This window comes from Archocentrus centrarchus, unplaced genomic scaffold (assembly GCF_007364275.1).
Source record: "Archocentrus centrarchus isolate MPI-CPG fArcCen1 unplaced genomic scaffold, fArcCen1 scaffold_53_ctg1, whole genome shotgun sequence".
NCBI lineage: Eukaryota > Metazoa > Chordata > Actinopteri > Cichliformes > Cichlidae > Archocentrus > Archocentrus centrarchus.
In genome coordinates, this window is record NW_022060275.1 from 732325 (window position 1) to 746148 (window position 13824).

General features: G+C 40.7%; 1 protein-coding gene and 2 long non-coding RNA genes across 3 annotated transcripts; all 3 read right to left on the bottom strand.

Annotated features, from left to right (window-relative positions):
- Nucleotides 1-311: 311 nt before the first annotated feature.
- On the bottom strand, nt 312-2767 carry LOC115777415 (uncharacterized). The gene is made up of 3 exons (XR_004019618.1): nt 2668-2767; nt 987-1335; nt 312-749 (listed from the first exon to the last, which is right to left on the bottom strand). It is a non-coding gene; the product is annotated as an uncharacterized LOC115777415 (long non-coding RNA).
- A 1987-nt stretch (nt 2768-4754) lies between these two features.
- Nucleotides 4755-5630, bottom strand: LOC115777445 (uncharacterized). The gene is made up of 3 exons (XR_004019623.1): nt 5570-5630; nt 5422-5455; nt 4755-4976 (listed from the first exon to the last, which is right to left on the bottom strand). It is a non-coding gene; the product is annotated as an uncharacterized LOC115777445 (long non-coding RNA).
- A 2-nt stretch (nt 5631-5632) lies between these two features.
- On the bottom strand, nt 5633-13548 carry LOC115777435 (uncharacterized). Its single transcript, XM_030725344.1, has 21 exons — nt 12555-13548; nt 12329-12468; nt 11194-11395; nt 10997-11113; nt 10688-10887; nt 10438-10585; nt 9676-10353; nt 9176-9279; nt 8933-9091; nt 8797-8838; nt 8616-8708; nt 8438-8512; nt 8274-8362; nt 8076-8178; nt 7858-7974; nt 7655-7767; nt 7367-7507; nt 7206-7263; nt 6948-7076; nt 5847-5933; nt 5633-5665 (listed from the first exon to the last, which is right to left on the bottom strand). The coding sequence occupies exons 1-21, from the start codon at nt 13447-13449 to the stop codon at nt 5633-5635; spliced, it is 3723 nt and encodes a 1240-aa protein (XP_030581204.1). The 5' UTR covers nt 13450-13548.
- Nucleotides 13549-13824: the final 276 nt, after the last annotated feature.

A 13824-nucleotide genomic window follows, 5' to 3' on the forward strand; every position in this document is an offset into this window, starting at 1 on the left:
TATTTGAATGTTTGAATGCTTTTTAGATAAAAAACTATTTTATATTCTCAGAAAAAAGCAATGAAGACTGAATTAATAAAACAATCTGTACTAATACATGAAAAACCTTTATTAACAACACACAAACTCCCAGAAAGAAATAGTTACACATCAGTAAATAGTTAGACATAAAAACATAACAAAGCTTCACCACACATCCTAGCACCTGTGGTGGCTGGTACCACTGACAGCTCCCCAGCTTTAGCCTAACACTGCAGAGTCCTAATTAGCAGCCAAAAAAAAAACTGAATTACAGCTTAGAAAAAATCCCACAATCCTCTCAGCATGTTTACACAATCACAACATCACACACTTGAGTTTAAGGCTTCTGGTTCTTTCAGAATAACCACGTTTCCTTCACAAAAACCAGAAGACCAAATTGAGAATGACTTTAATGAGAGATGCAGCTGGATATTAACTGCTCTCTGTCTTCAGAGCATTTGTTGTTCTGCACTCATCAAGAAATAAGAGCAGCAGCAGGAGAATCACAGAGCAGCTGGTAGGAGGTCTCAGTTTAGTTTGCATCGGTTCAACAGGACATTGCTGTGACTTCTGACGTGGTTCTTTGTTTTCTATAGATTACAACAAACCAACAACAACAACAACAGCTCCAGCACCAAGAACTGCCAGCAGTCCAGGACGTCCTCTGCTGACTGCACTGCTGACTCCACCCTTCCTCCCTCCATCCTCTGTGTCTCCTCCTGATTGACCTGCAGGTAGAAACAGGTGTGAGGTGTCAGCTGTCAGGTAGGTGATGAGTGAAGAACAGAACAGAATCCATTTCCTCTTCAAACTGCTGTCAGACATTATCTACTGCACTCTGATCACATCACTCAGACCAGCTGCTTTCTACAAAGTCTCATCAACAACATCTTTAGAAACAAACATCAACAACCAGGAAGCAGCTTCACCTCTGATCACAGACACACTGAACTCTGCTCACTCACCTGGAGGAGGAGCAGCAACTGTCACTCTGATGGTGTTCATAAGCTTCATACTATCTCCCTCTCTTTGGACGTGACACTCGTATGTTCCAGTGTCATCAGTCGTCACCTTCTGCAGAATCACAGACACGTCTCCATCCTTCATCTGTGAATCCTGCAGCTCCGCCCGGTTCACAAAAGTTGGATGCTGGTTTTCTGGATCAAACTTCCCATTCCGGAACACAAACACATACTCTGGCTCCAGGTCAGCTCTGCTCCACTCTGCAACTATGATGTTGTTGTTGTTTGGAGCTTTACATGTCAGAGTGACGTTCTGTCAGGCTCCGCTGTGATGTTTTTCTGGTTTTCTGGTCTAAAAGAGGAAACACAGAGCAGATAGGTTAAAGGTCAAAGTACAACTATTCACTTCTACAGCAGCCAATCAGAGTGAGGAGCTACAGAGAACGTTCACTACAGTGTTTATGGTAAATCACTGCTCATAATGAACAGAAAACAGTCCTCTCATTATAAGACACTGAGAGTCTCTGCTGCCTTCACAGAATATAAACTTTCCTCCTGCTGCAGTCAGCCCAGGTGACAACGACGCAACTGGATGCAACCCCATGACTGAACAAGGGCTGCTGGGTAATGTAGTCTAAAAAATGTTTGTTTTTTTCTACATCTACACTGAAGAAAAATATTTGTATGTTTGTAGCTCTATACCGACTCCTGGAACGACAACACATCTCACTGACACACACATCACACTTCTTTGTCTTTGTGATGTGTGATTACTGCGACATGCAGTAGGCCTGTAGGCCTTCAAGCATACGGACAAACTGAAACAATGTGAAACTCATTCTACAGGAAATATTAACATGTAAACAGGCTGATACTGTTTATTTATAAACCAAATGGAAATACTGGTTAGTTTCTAAACAGCTAAATCTCACCTGCAGAGGCAACAACAATACACAAACAACAGGAACATCGAGGACAGCAGAGCCGACATTTCCGTGTTACTGAGTTCTGTTCTTAGCTTTTTCTAAATGTCTGAGGATTTTGGTATTCTCGCAGAATAATGAATAAAAGAAACTGAGTTTAAAACCGGACTGGATTACATTAAATTCAAGGTTAAAATAAATCTGAATATCACTGTGAGAACGGTCCTGTCATTATTCCTCCGACTCTAACATGAATACAGCATGAGTACGTCACGTCACGTTATGACGTGAGTTGGTAGGTGGGACTGTAGCAGGACCTAAAAATGCGTAATAACAAAAGACATGAAATATAAAATCAACAAATGTTAATATAAATTATCACCTGTCAGTCATCAGTTATAAACATGTTTTTGTCGTCTGAGCTGACCCAGCCAACAGCGCTATGTAACTCTGAGTGTTCCACAGCCAGCTAAACATCTCTTTACATTTATCTTCCTCCAGGTCTCTCAGCTCCTTCCAGTTTACAGAAATCACATTAAAATTGAAATGAAGTCAGATATATTTTGACAATCCAGCTTTTCTTTTAAGTTATTTTCCATGTGGCTGAATGTTAAGCAAACCCTAACTGTAGATGTGTTGACATCGATTCAGTGGATATTTAGAGGTTTATTAGAAACAACCTTCACTTAAACCTGTCAGATTACCTGAAAGAGTGAAAATAATTTTAGGAAAATCTCTGAGGCTTGTTTTAAAACACTTACTGTTGTTCTGACAGGATCTCTGAATCCTCCAAAACTCTTTGAAACATCAGGATGAACATGAGTAAATAATCCTCTGATAGATGTGAAAATCTTAATCCGTTTCTGCAGCTGAATCCCTGTTTTCCAGTAAAACAAACAACAACAAAGCAGCATTACTGTGGTGTCCAGTCTGCTGGAGGGGCAGGAAGGTTTGAGACTGGCTGAGAAACCAGGATGCTTGATGATGAAAGCTTCCTGGAAACTTTGTCAGTATTTGTATGCATGACACACCTCTCTGCTATCTGGCATCACAGTGTTTGTGATACTACCTTTCAGTTTGAATGGGGGTTATCCTGAGACATCTTCATATGTCTGTAATGTTTGATGAGGAGCTCGATGCAGATCTAAACTGGAACCAGTCTAAACAAACAAAGCAGGAATGTGTTTACACTGCTGCATGCAGACATGATCTAATCACAAACACCACAGGGAAGCTGAGGGAACATCTGCTATTAGATGCAGCTCTGCAACATGAGGCGAGAGGGCTTTTAAATCATTACTGTAGCTTGAACACCGTTATGCCACAAAAAAAAAAACAAATATTACAAATAAATGAATAAATCATTTAGTAATACAACAAAGTGATATTGATGGTGAAGCGCAGAGGAGCCTCCAGCTGGCCTGCTTGTGTTTCTTTGTTTTGTTTGCTTATCTTTTTCTTCGGGTTGTGGGTTTTGTGGGGAGGTGTGCCTGTGGCAGAGGGAGGCGGTCCTTTGGACTCCACCCATGGTTCCAAGGCTCACCTGTGGCTGATCTGACACACCTGCTCTTCATGTCCTAATGGAGTGGCGTTATAAGCCAGTTGTTGTCTCAGGAAGGTACTCCAAGTGACTCTCTACCGTCCGTCCCCCCCCCAAACTACTTGGATTAACCATTTTTCTCCTACACAAACTTTTTGCCATTGATTGACTTCCATAGGATCCACTGGATTATACAAGCATGCAAGCCACGTGAACCTTATGTGGCCACAGACTCCCCACAGCTCTTTGTGTTTTTTTGTGCACATCCTGAAATAAACTCTGTTTTGCTGAATTATTTGGTGTCCTGCGCCTGAGTCCTACCATTGAGACATGACAGAACCAGTCCTCTGTTCTCCACTGAAGGATGTCTCAGTCCTCCAAAAACATCTGGAAGACAGAGAAGAAATGAGACTGTAGGGGGAGGAGCTACAATGGAGGCTGCTTGTTCCTCTGTTGGTAGATAATCGTATTGCTGCTATCAAACTACAAAAATGGCCGAACGGGGTCGAGTGCTCTGCGACCTGGAGGGGGCGGGCCATGAAATGGCTCATTCACATTTAAAGAGACCGCACCAAACCGAGCTGCTCTAAGACGAACCTCAGAGAAGGTGTAACATCGAGGTCTGTGGAGCTACAATAACGAGGAATTCAGACCAAAGCATTGCAGTTCTACTTTATATAGACCACAAATGAATGATTTATATATGAAAAGGAAGGATTTAAATGCATGATATGTGCCTTTTAAGTACAGTAACAAATAATTTGTATTTTGTTACTTCCCACCTCTGCAGGTTTTTGGCTAATAGCTCTTTGGGAATCACTTTGCTGTCAATCTGTTATTTTTGGCATTTTTTTATAGACTTAGATATGAAATTCTTTCTTTGTCAAGTTGTCTATTATGTGCAGAACAAAACTGGTCAAGCCCTTCAGTTGGGTTTTGTTTTCTGCTTTTGTGTTCAGTGGTTCAACAAATATTCCTCTTGAAATAGTCAGACTGGACTGAAAATATGTGACAAAGCAGCCAGTGTCCAAAGAAAAACATGGAAAGCCTTGAAGTGACTCTTCTCTCTAAGAGGGGAGGTGGACCCAAACCCCACCATGTTATAGTCAGGACTACATGTGAATGAACTTAAGGCAATGAAACCCTCACTTTGTTCATATTTTTATTAATATTGTATTAAAAACATTATTAAATATTCAACACTTCAATATAAAGTTTAAATCTTTGGTCAATCTGTGCAGCCATTACTCACATTATTATTCATTATTATTAATTATTATTTATTAAATAATTTTAAAAACTGGATGCAATTGTCAGTTCTTGTAGGGAGTCGTCTTTCTGATAAACAAAGGTGTGATGTTCTGTTGGTGAATCCTCATCACGATCTTCTTCCTGGTTCTTGGAGCCCTGCGGGGTTTGTGTTTGTCCCTCTTTGTCCACAACAGGTTTAACATGTTTAATTCTTCCATTAAAACTCTTATTGTTGCACCATTCAGCTGCAGCTTTGCCGGCTCTCAAAATAACATTTCCCTGCAGTAAAGAAGAAACTGTGTTGAAAGTACGCATATCAGTGCTACACAATGATGCTTTTGCATTGAACAATCAACAAGAAGTCTTTGTTTACAGGAGCAAAGCATCAGATATGTAAAGAAAGCCAAGCCATCCTAACAAAACGCCACGATTTATGTTTAACATAAAATATTTAATCAGTTGCAGCAAATCTCCAGTCAGAGCTCCATCGATACATTTAAATCTGGAATAGCTGTTTAGTGAAATGGGTTATTTTTAATTTGGATCAGAGAAAATATCCCCTTTATTCTTTGTAGTTAAGCACAGAAATGAATTATAGGACTGAAGCACATCATAGCATCAGGTCGTTCATCACTGTGCAACTCCAGCACTACTTTATTCCAGGGTTTTATGCTAATCTGACCCACTTCTCAGTAAAATTTAATGTGAGTTAAAAAGTTCTTACATGTTCTGACCATCCAGCTGTCACCTCTGCTGCACTGTGTTAAAAAAGAAACAATTAATTAATCTGCGCTGCCCTCAGTAATCACAGTGATCTCACATTAAGCTTTGAGAGTGAATGCAGCGTAAACCAGCACAGATAATAAAGTTACCTTTCCTCCTCTGTGTAACATTTGCTCTTCAGAAGCACAGATTCAGCTCGGTATCGACACATTTTAACCTTTTCTTTGCAGCCATCGAATCAAAACCTTACAATAAAAAAACATCATTACAACATGTTAATAAAGTTAAAATGGAAATATATGCAATGCTCTGACTTTTCTAATAAAACGGTTCCTATAAAGTGCTGCAGTTTCCATTCTAACAGCAGGAAATTGAAAATTCAAAATACCCTCATCATTTTTTCATACATTTTTTATTTTAGCTCACCTCTGGTAAAATGACCTCTGTGAGGTATAGCTGCTTCTCCGCTGGCACTGACAGGATTGTGTCCAGTCGCTGGATCATTGCTTCTGTCTGGAACACCATAAAGAACAGAAGCAAATGTTCTTCATGGTGCTTTCAGGGTCACTACGTTTATATCACAGACGTTTCTGGGTCAGATCTTCTGGTTGGATGGGATCTGTCTGAGCTTGTGTGGGTTTCCTCCTACACTCTAAAACATTCGTCACATTTGAATCTGTCTCTCTAGTTCTTTTATACTGTTTACAGGGACACAGGAACCACGCAGGCTGCAGAGCTTTGATGGGCTGGTGTTCTTACGTTGGCTGGTGAATGCTCTTGCTCCTTAACTTGGATACATGGTTAAGAAAATGAGTAGATGTTCCATATCCCCTGTGACACAAGGTTTCTTTATGCTGTCACTGTGTTTTAAAGTCATTTGAAACACTCACAACTGGTTTAAAGTGAATATTATGATTATTATTATTATTGAGGTCTCAGGACCGTGTGTTATTGTCTGTTCCAACGGTCAGCGCTCTTTACAGGAAGCTGGTTCATCAGTTTCTGAGTTTCCTGTTCCAGAACAGCTGTTCAGTTAGTTCAGTCAACTCTGAGTGTGTTAGGCGGTTAGACGGGTGCGTGAGTAGACAAAGAAAGCCATCATCTATGGCGCTCCTGAGCACAGAGTTATAAAGATGGATTTGCATGGAACAGGCAGATATTCAAATCAACTGGAATTCATTCCGCTTCCCTGGACCGCACATATTTGCTGCACACTAAGGTTTATTATAATCCAGAAGTTACCACTTCACATACATTTTTGCTTTATAGACCATTAGTAGTTATTATTAATATAAGTTGTGATATGATCCATCCATCCATCCATCCATCCATCCATCCACTTTCTTAACCATGTATCCAACTGTTGGTCCCATACAGCCAAATGTTGCCTACACTTTTTGCAGATTACCAGTCGAGGGGTGTGATACTGAGTCTGGCTTTTATCTACAGGTCTGTTTATCTTTCAGTCACAACTATTGATTGTAATTGTTGTTAAACTGTGAGACCCTGAAGATGATGTGTACATACCTTTGTGTTATTGAATAAAGTAAAATGTTCACTGTAATGTTTATGGAGTGCCGGATCGAATCCTCTGTGCTTCCATAGATACATCCGATTGGAGAGAACAATTCCAGTCTCCATTTTTGTTTCCAAATCCTGTACGATCAGATGAGTGTTCACAGGTTGAAAAAGAAATTGCATCCCAAACAAACAGTTTGCAGTCAGTGAATCACATGCAGTTGATATCATACAGATGAGTGAAGAAACATTAATCTATTAAATTACCTTTATTTCTTCATCTGACAGAATGTCTTCCACTGTAACAGCCTCCAGCATGCTGCCTCTGTTTGAGACAAACGCATCGTCAGCGAGCGCTGACTGTAACTGACCACAGTCTGCTACATTTCCAAGCAAATCTTAATACATGTACTCAAAGTATTTCTTACATATCAGCTGTATGGGTGCATCCACAAAAGAAACCATTTGATTCCCAGTCTTCCTCCAAGCCAGCACACTCAAAATGCAGCCAGTTTTTGCAAGCAGAGCACAATATCCACATATACTGATTTGTGTGGTCGTGAAAAACTCTGCAGAAAATCACAAGTGGAGCTCAATTTTAAAAATGTTAGCTGTTAATACCTGTTACCCTCTGACTTTTGTCAGGACCTAACCAAAATAATGTTCCTCCTCAAATGTGTGATACATAAAGTTTAGTTGTTTTCTGTTGTGCACACCTGGTTTCCCCGGTCACTCTCTGGAACAAGCACGCCTTTATTTGCTTGGCCATGCAGTGAATGCTGGAGTCCGTCTGCTCACCTTCGTCTTCCTGCAGTTTCCCGCCCAAGTCCTGAGCAGCAAAAACCATTTAAATAACCACACACAGTATTTCTTCTACTACCAATAAGATTTGGAAACACTCAGATATCGTTAATCCAACCTCAGCTTTCACATCTTTTAGCATTTGTGTTGCGTGGTGCAGACGAAGAATCCTGCACTGACTGAGGGTCAGAGCCTCCTCAGTGACCTTCTGATGGAGGACTTCGTTTTCTGCAGCCTAGTCAGAAATAAAATGTGCAGTGGTGATCCAACACAACAGAAACCAACAGATCCGACAGTAAAGAGGGAACATTGCGGCTCACAGGAGAGCAAACTCACTGAACACACAAAAACGCCACAATTAACAGAGTCCTGCTGCTTCCACTGTGGAGGATATGTAACTGTCCACCCTCGAAGCCCACCAGAAAACCTGAAGACATTTCTACAGAAGAAAAACGTGGTGGTCATTTAGTATGATCACAGTATCATATTTATTTACCAATAAAAGAAAAACTACAGCACAATATCTCCCCATACCTGAGCAGGGCCATGTCATCATCACTGATTCTGCAGGAACTCATCAGCGAGTCATAAATTCTGATCTGCTTGGCTTTAAAGTCAAAAACCTACAAGCACAAATGTGTAATATGTGGTCACAGTCCAGGTGCTTATTAGTTCAGTAAAAGAAAGTTAAGGCTCACCCATAGAATAAAATGATGTCCTGTCTCTGGTGAAGAATGACCCACAATTCTGGGAAGGAATATCTTTTCTGAGTCCTGTAGCACAACAGTAACAAATGTAGGTCTCAATAGTTGAAGTAAAAAGCAGCAAATGTTGCTTTTTCAGTTTTATTGTGCAAAAAAAAAAAAAAGGACATACTGGAATGCATTTTATGACTTTGTCACTGACTGCTCCACAGTTGGTCCATTCCCGGTGCCACAAAGTGAAATCAAAGGTGCCCAAAGCACCACACTGTCACACAAAACTTAGCATTAATTATTTTATTAGTATTCATTAAGACATGAAAACACCATGAAGGGAGCACTTGAAAATGTGCTACCTTGTTTTCTTGAGCGAGCTGCGCGACTCGGTAGTTAACAGCCTAAAAAGTGTCAGAAAACTACATTTGTGTCAGCTTCACATTTCCATCACTTAAAAAAGTCTCATCCAAAACATTTTTAATTCTTTCCACTTACATCATCTGTCATCCATGGCATGTACAATGATGACTGCAGAAGCAAATCTAATGGGCAAACACTGCTAATGTCCTTTACTGACACTGGAAATCGTCTCGAAGCGTAAGCCAGGGCTTGGTTTTCATCGAGGGATCCAGAGAGTAGCTGCTTGAGTTTCTCCTTCACATATTGATCATATATTAACTGTCAGTAGCCTTATTAATGTCCCTTATGACAAAATAACATGAAATAGCACTGGTTTACCTTGTCATTATCACTTGTGGCATATGATTGTGCTATGAAAGAGGACTTCATGGTATTATTAGGTGGAATGTCTACATATTTAGGTGCTACATGCTTCTTCCCATCTAAAAAAGAAAACAGAAATGATGTGTCATTAAAAAAAAGAACATTTCAGGTTTCAAAAAGCTGATGCTATAATTGGCAAATGCTCAGGTACTTCTAAAGTGCTTTTCTACTTCATTCAAGCACTCAAAGGGCTTTCTTTCTACAAGCCTCATCCACTAACAGTGCTTTTTCTCAGCATTAACTCACATTCCGATGGATGCATCGGGGTAACTTGGGGTTCAGTATCTGGCCCAAGTATGCTTCAACATGCAGGCCAGAGGAGCCGGGGTGAAGCACCAACCTTCCAATAAGTAGGCGACCCACTCTACTTCCTGAACCACAACCCACCTTATTAAATGCACTTAGAAAACTCTGATGTTCTTATGAATTATTGCATCATTACGAGTCAAACCTACTAGCAGTCTGAAATCCCAACATCCCATGAAGGCCAACAGACAAGTGTGTGTTGCCCAAAACCTCCATCTCAGCCTTAAACGTCCTGTTGATTTTCTCATTGTGTAGGTCAATCAACACCCTCACAGTCTGTTTGAAGTGCGATTCCTTCATTTGGGACCATGAATACTGAAGGGATGCGAGTTCTCGATTGAACTCTTCTGCTACCACAGATTTGACTCCTCGTCGTAGCGCGGGGCAGATGCTGAGACTTCGTAACTTCTCCTCTGGATCTCTTGGATTTATTTGGTGGAATCGGTCATATAGTGAGTACCGTTCAGATGTCCTTGTGACGGGATGTATTGCTGCCATTCTGTTGGTATCTTGCTCTTTCTGTACCGGTAATTGAGACCTCAAATTCTTCACCCATTGCATGTCAATCTTTAGTTTCTTTTTGCCTGCTAGTTTTATATTATCTGTGGTTGGTGCACAGAGTCTTCCATCCTGTGGCTGAAAAAACTTCTGACCAGTTCGGTTATTAGTGTGATGGGCAACCTGACTGGCTACATCAGAAATGTAACAGGTAGGAAAGTGCTTAAAACTGAGCAGGCCATCTGCGTGGTCTCTGGCTGACTCCGTCCAGAAGAGAAAGTTGATGTAATACACAACACCATGGACACAGGAGAAATGTAGAACATCACCTAAGAAATAAATATGTATATAAATGAATAGTATTTTTATATATGCGTTGGAATAAAAAAAAAAAAAGAAAATCTTTCTCTCACCACCAGCTTTCTGTAACTTCACATAAAGCTTTGGGTGTATGTCTTTAAAGTTCATAAGTTCCTGGAGTCTGTTAATCATATCAGCTATGGATCCTTCACCAGATACACCCAGGGCACAGCAAGCTTCCTGGAGTTTCTTCTTTTGGGGCTGTTTGAATCAAAATCCACATAATATCTCATGTAGCAACATATTGCAGAAATAAAAATAACATAGGTGAATGAAGGGTTATCAACAAGATCCCCACATTACCTTCTCTGAGTTAATGATTTGAAGTATTAATTCCTCGTTGATCTGTTCTGGCGGATGCTTCGTGTCATCGGATGCTTTTTTCAGAACTTTTTTAACTTCTGTTTTTGGCAGAATATTCCCAACCCTGGTGTGTGCTCCCATCCACGGAGCCAAAGTTGAGTGGCGATCAGTTTTGCAGTATGGGTTTGCCACAGATGTTCCTTTTTGGGAAACAGTGTTTTGTATTGTACCAAAATTCAAAATAGAGATACTATAGTGCTTTATAGACCATCCTGAACTTGTTATGTACTCTTACTATGAAGTACAAACCTTGTATGAGGCCTTCTGCTATCAGTGACTTGTCCAGATCTGTCCATGCCTTTATGATGTCCACTTCCAGATCCTTGTCAGATATGGTATTTGGATCTGGCCTTTTAAAGGTCCCAACTTGAAATTAAATTAAACACAGTTACAAATGCACATTCATCAGATTTGCCACAGAAATATAAAAATCGCCACATTCTTACTGGGTACATCTAAGACCAGTTTCCAGTTAGCATCTGCCACTACCACAGCTGGGTGGTGTCCACACTGGTAGCAAAAGTAGTTGAAGTCAAAGTCTGATAATGACAGGAAGTGGTGGAAGGCCTTCTTCACCATTTGGTGGTGGTACCGATTGTCATTAAAGAGTGACAGAGTGTCTAACATGCATCCACTAGTTGTCTTGTTCTGTAATTAAACAACATATAGAATTAGTATATTAATATATGTCTAAAAGAAACCCATTAAAAATCCCAGCTCGCCCTGTGTCTTTGCCCTTCAAGGACCTTCAGGTCCTCTAACAGAGGCCTGGGAGCTTGAGGGTCCTGTACAGTATCTTAGCTGTTCCCAGGACTGCACTCTTCTGGACAGAAATCTTGGATGTATTACTGGAATCTGCTGGAGCCACTCTCCCAGTTTGGGGGTCACTGTCCTGAGTGATCCGATTACCACGGGGACCACTGCTACCTTCACCTTCCACATCCTTTCTATCTGCAACATCTCTCACTACGACCTTCTTCCTTTGTTTGTCCACCACTACGATGTCCGGTTGGTTAGCCATCAGCAGTTTGTCTGTCTGTATCTGGAAGTCCCACAGGATCTTAGCTCAGTCATTGTTGACCACCCTTGGGAGTGTATCCCATTTTGACCTTGAGACTTCCAGGTCATACTCGGCACAGATGTTCCAGCTTCTGCTGCCATGATTAGTGCAGAGGCCTGTCCTTCCATGATGATTCCTGTTCTTCCTCCTCTTCTTTCTCAGGTTTCTGCTGCCTGAGGTACTCACTAAGCAAATGATCCTTTGAGGCCATTTTCCTGATGTATTCATGCATCTTCATTGTTTCATCTAGGATAGTGGTTCTGACACTCACTAGTCCTCGGCCTCCTTCCTTCCACTTTTACCATGCATTCATATATATATATATATATATATATATATATATATATATATATATATATATATATATATATATATATATATATACATATATATATATATATATAATTTTATTTTTAGAGTTTTTTCAGAAAATATGAAGATGCAATTTGTAATAAACTTGATAAACTTGATATAATGCACTTGGTGAATTGTCTTAAACAAAGCACCTGTGGTTGTCTTACCTCCAAGCCTGACAGCAGGAGCTGACAAAGTGGCAGAGTTAAGAAGACACGGTTGTTGAAATTATGGAAACCAGAGGAATATTCCTGAAATCTTACGGTGTTGGCACAGCTCGGGCACTCTTTCACAGCAACAGAGACACCTGTTAATTAAAGAAAAAGTATGTATGTTAAAGACAGATAAATGCATTCAACACTGTTCACATACTTTCTTGTTGCTGTGACTTACCTTTTAGGACTTTACTAATTCCATACACCACAGCTTTGGTGGTGACTGTTTTGTGGCGATTAAGTGCAGGAGGGGTGGGGCCTGGACAGTAAGGACAGGTGTTTTCCAAAGGAACAAAGCATGGCGGTGGTTTTTCCTCCTGAGTCCTGAGCTTCAGTTCCTTCAGTCGTGGAATCCGTTTTTTTGTGTAAATATATTCTGTCATCTTACAGACCTTTGCAGTGGAGTTTTCCTTTGGTGGCTCACACATAATGCTGCTCTCAATCATATGGCTTCCCAAGTCACCAATGTCTTCTACTTGAATATCAGAATTGGACACCACAGTCCCTGTTGACTCCTGGAAAATCCACCATGTTCCCATCATTCTGTGGATACATCGGTGAGATCTACTGGTACCCCGACACTGGCAATTCCACTGTCCTGTCACCGAATCAAACGTCACCCTCGTCCTCTTAAACCGACACCAGTTTTCGGTTTCATTTGTAAAAACTGAGAAAAAATACCACCTCTGTGAGGATCCCTGATCTCCAAAACATACAGGAAACACACTATCAACACCACATTGCTTTGCAACAGTGTTGAGCTCCTCGCATTTTACACCCCACTCGGACGACATCCGCCCGCTGCTCAGCATGTCCTGAAGTGACTCTGATGTCAGGGTTGCTGGCTTAACATACGGTCTTGCATTTTTGGTTCTCTCTAGATGAACACATTCTTTTCCTGGATTTCCGAAAGACCGAGCCATCTCCATAAACCGGCGACATTTCTCAAGCTCACAGTCTATCTGTGGTGGATTTGTGGACTTCACGACATGAATTGGGAAAGCTGGATTTGGTTCCGTTTCAGTGTGTTCTGGTGTGACATAAATGCCATTTATAACATCAATGCATGTCATTGGTGCACAGTCAAATTGATGATGCTCTTCTCTGATGTCACTTTTTAACTTTTTCTGTGCAGGTAGCGCAGGTGTGCAGGGCGGACCTGGAGAATGTTCAGATTTCGAGTCAGACTCCTCTGTGGAGTCATCGCTCATATTGTCAGCCTTTCTTTTTAAAAAGGTCTCTGTGCAAAAGAAGTCCAAAAACAACAACTATTAATTAAAATCATCTAAACCCTAATAAAAATGATTCTGTTCCCAATGCCATTAAAATATAACAAACTCATTGCCATGTACAGATGTTGCTTTGGTAATTAGTGTTGTTACAAAGTAATAAGCCTTATGAGCCACTTCTTTTCTAAAAAAAAATAAAGCATCTTAAGCACAACACAA

What these genes read in the sequence shown, in the direction of transcription:
- LOC115777435 (XM_030725344.1), bottom strand. Translation starts at nt 13,449, where the DNA reads ATGACATGCATTGATGTTATAAATGGCATTTATGTCACACCAGAACAC. An exon ending in AGCTCGCTCAAGAAAACAAG is followed by an intron (nt 8,709 to 8,796) that starts GTAGCACATTTT and finishes TTTGTGTGACAG; the next exon opens with TGTGGTGCTTTGGGCACCTT. An exon ending in GTGGCGTTTTTGTGTGTTCA is followed by an intron (nt 7,975 to 8,075) that starts GTGAGTTTGCTC and finishes ATTTCTGACTAG; the next exon opens with GCTGCAGAAAACGAAGTCCT.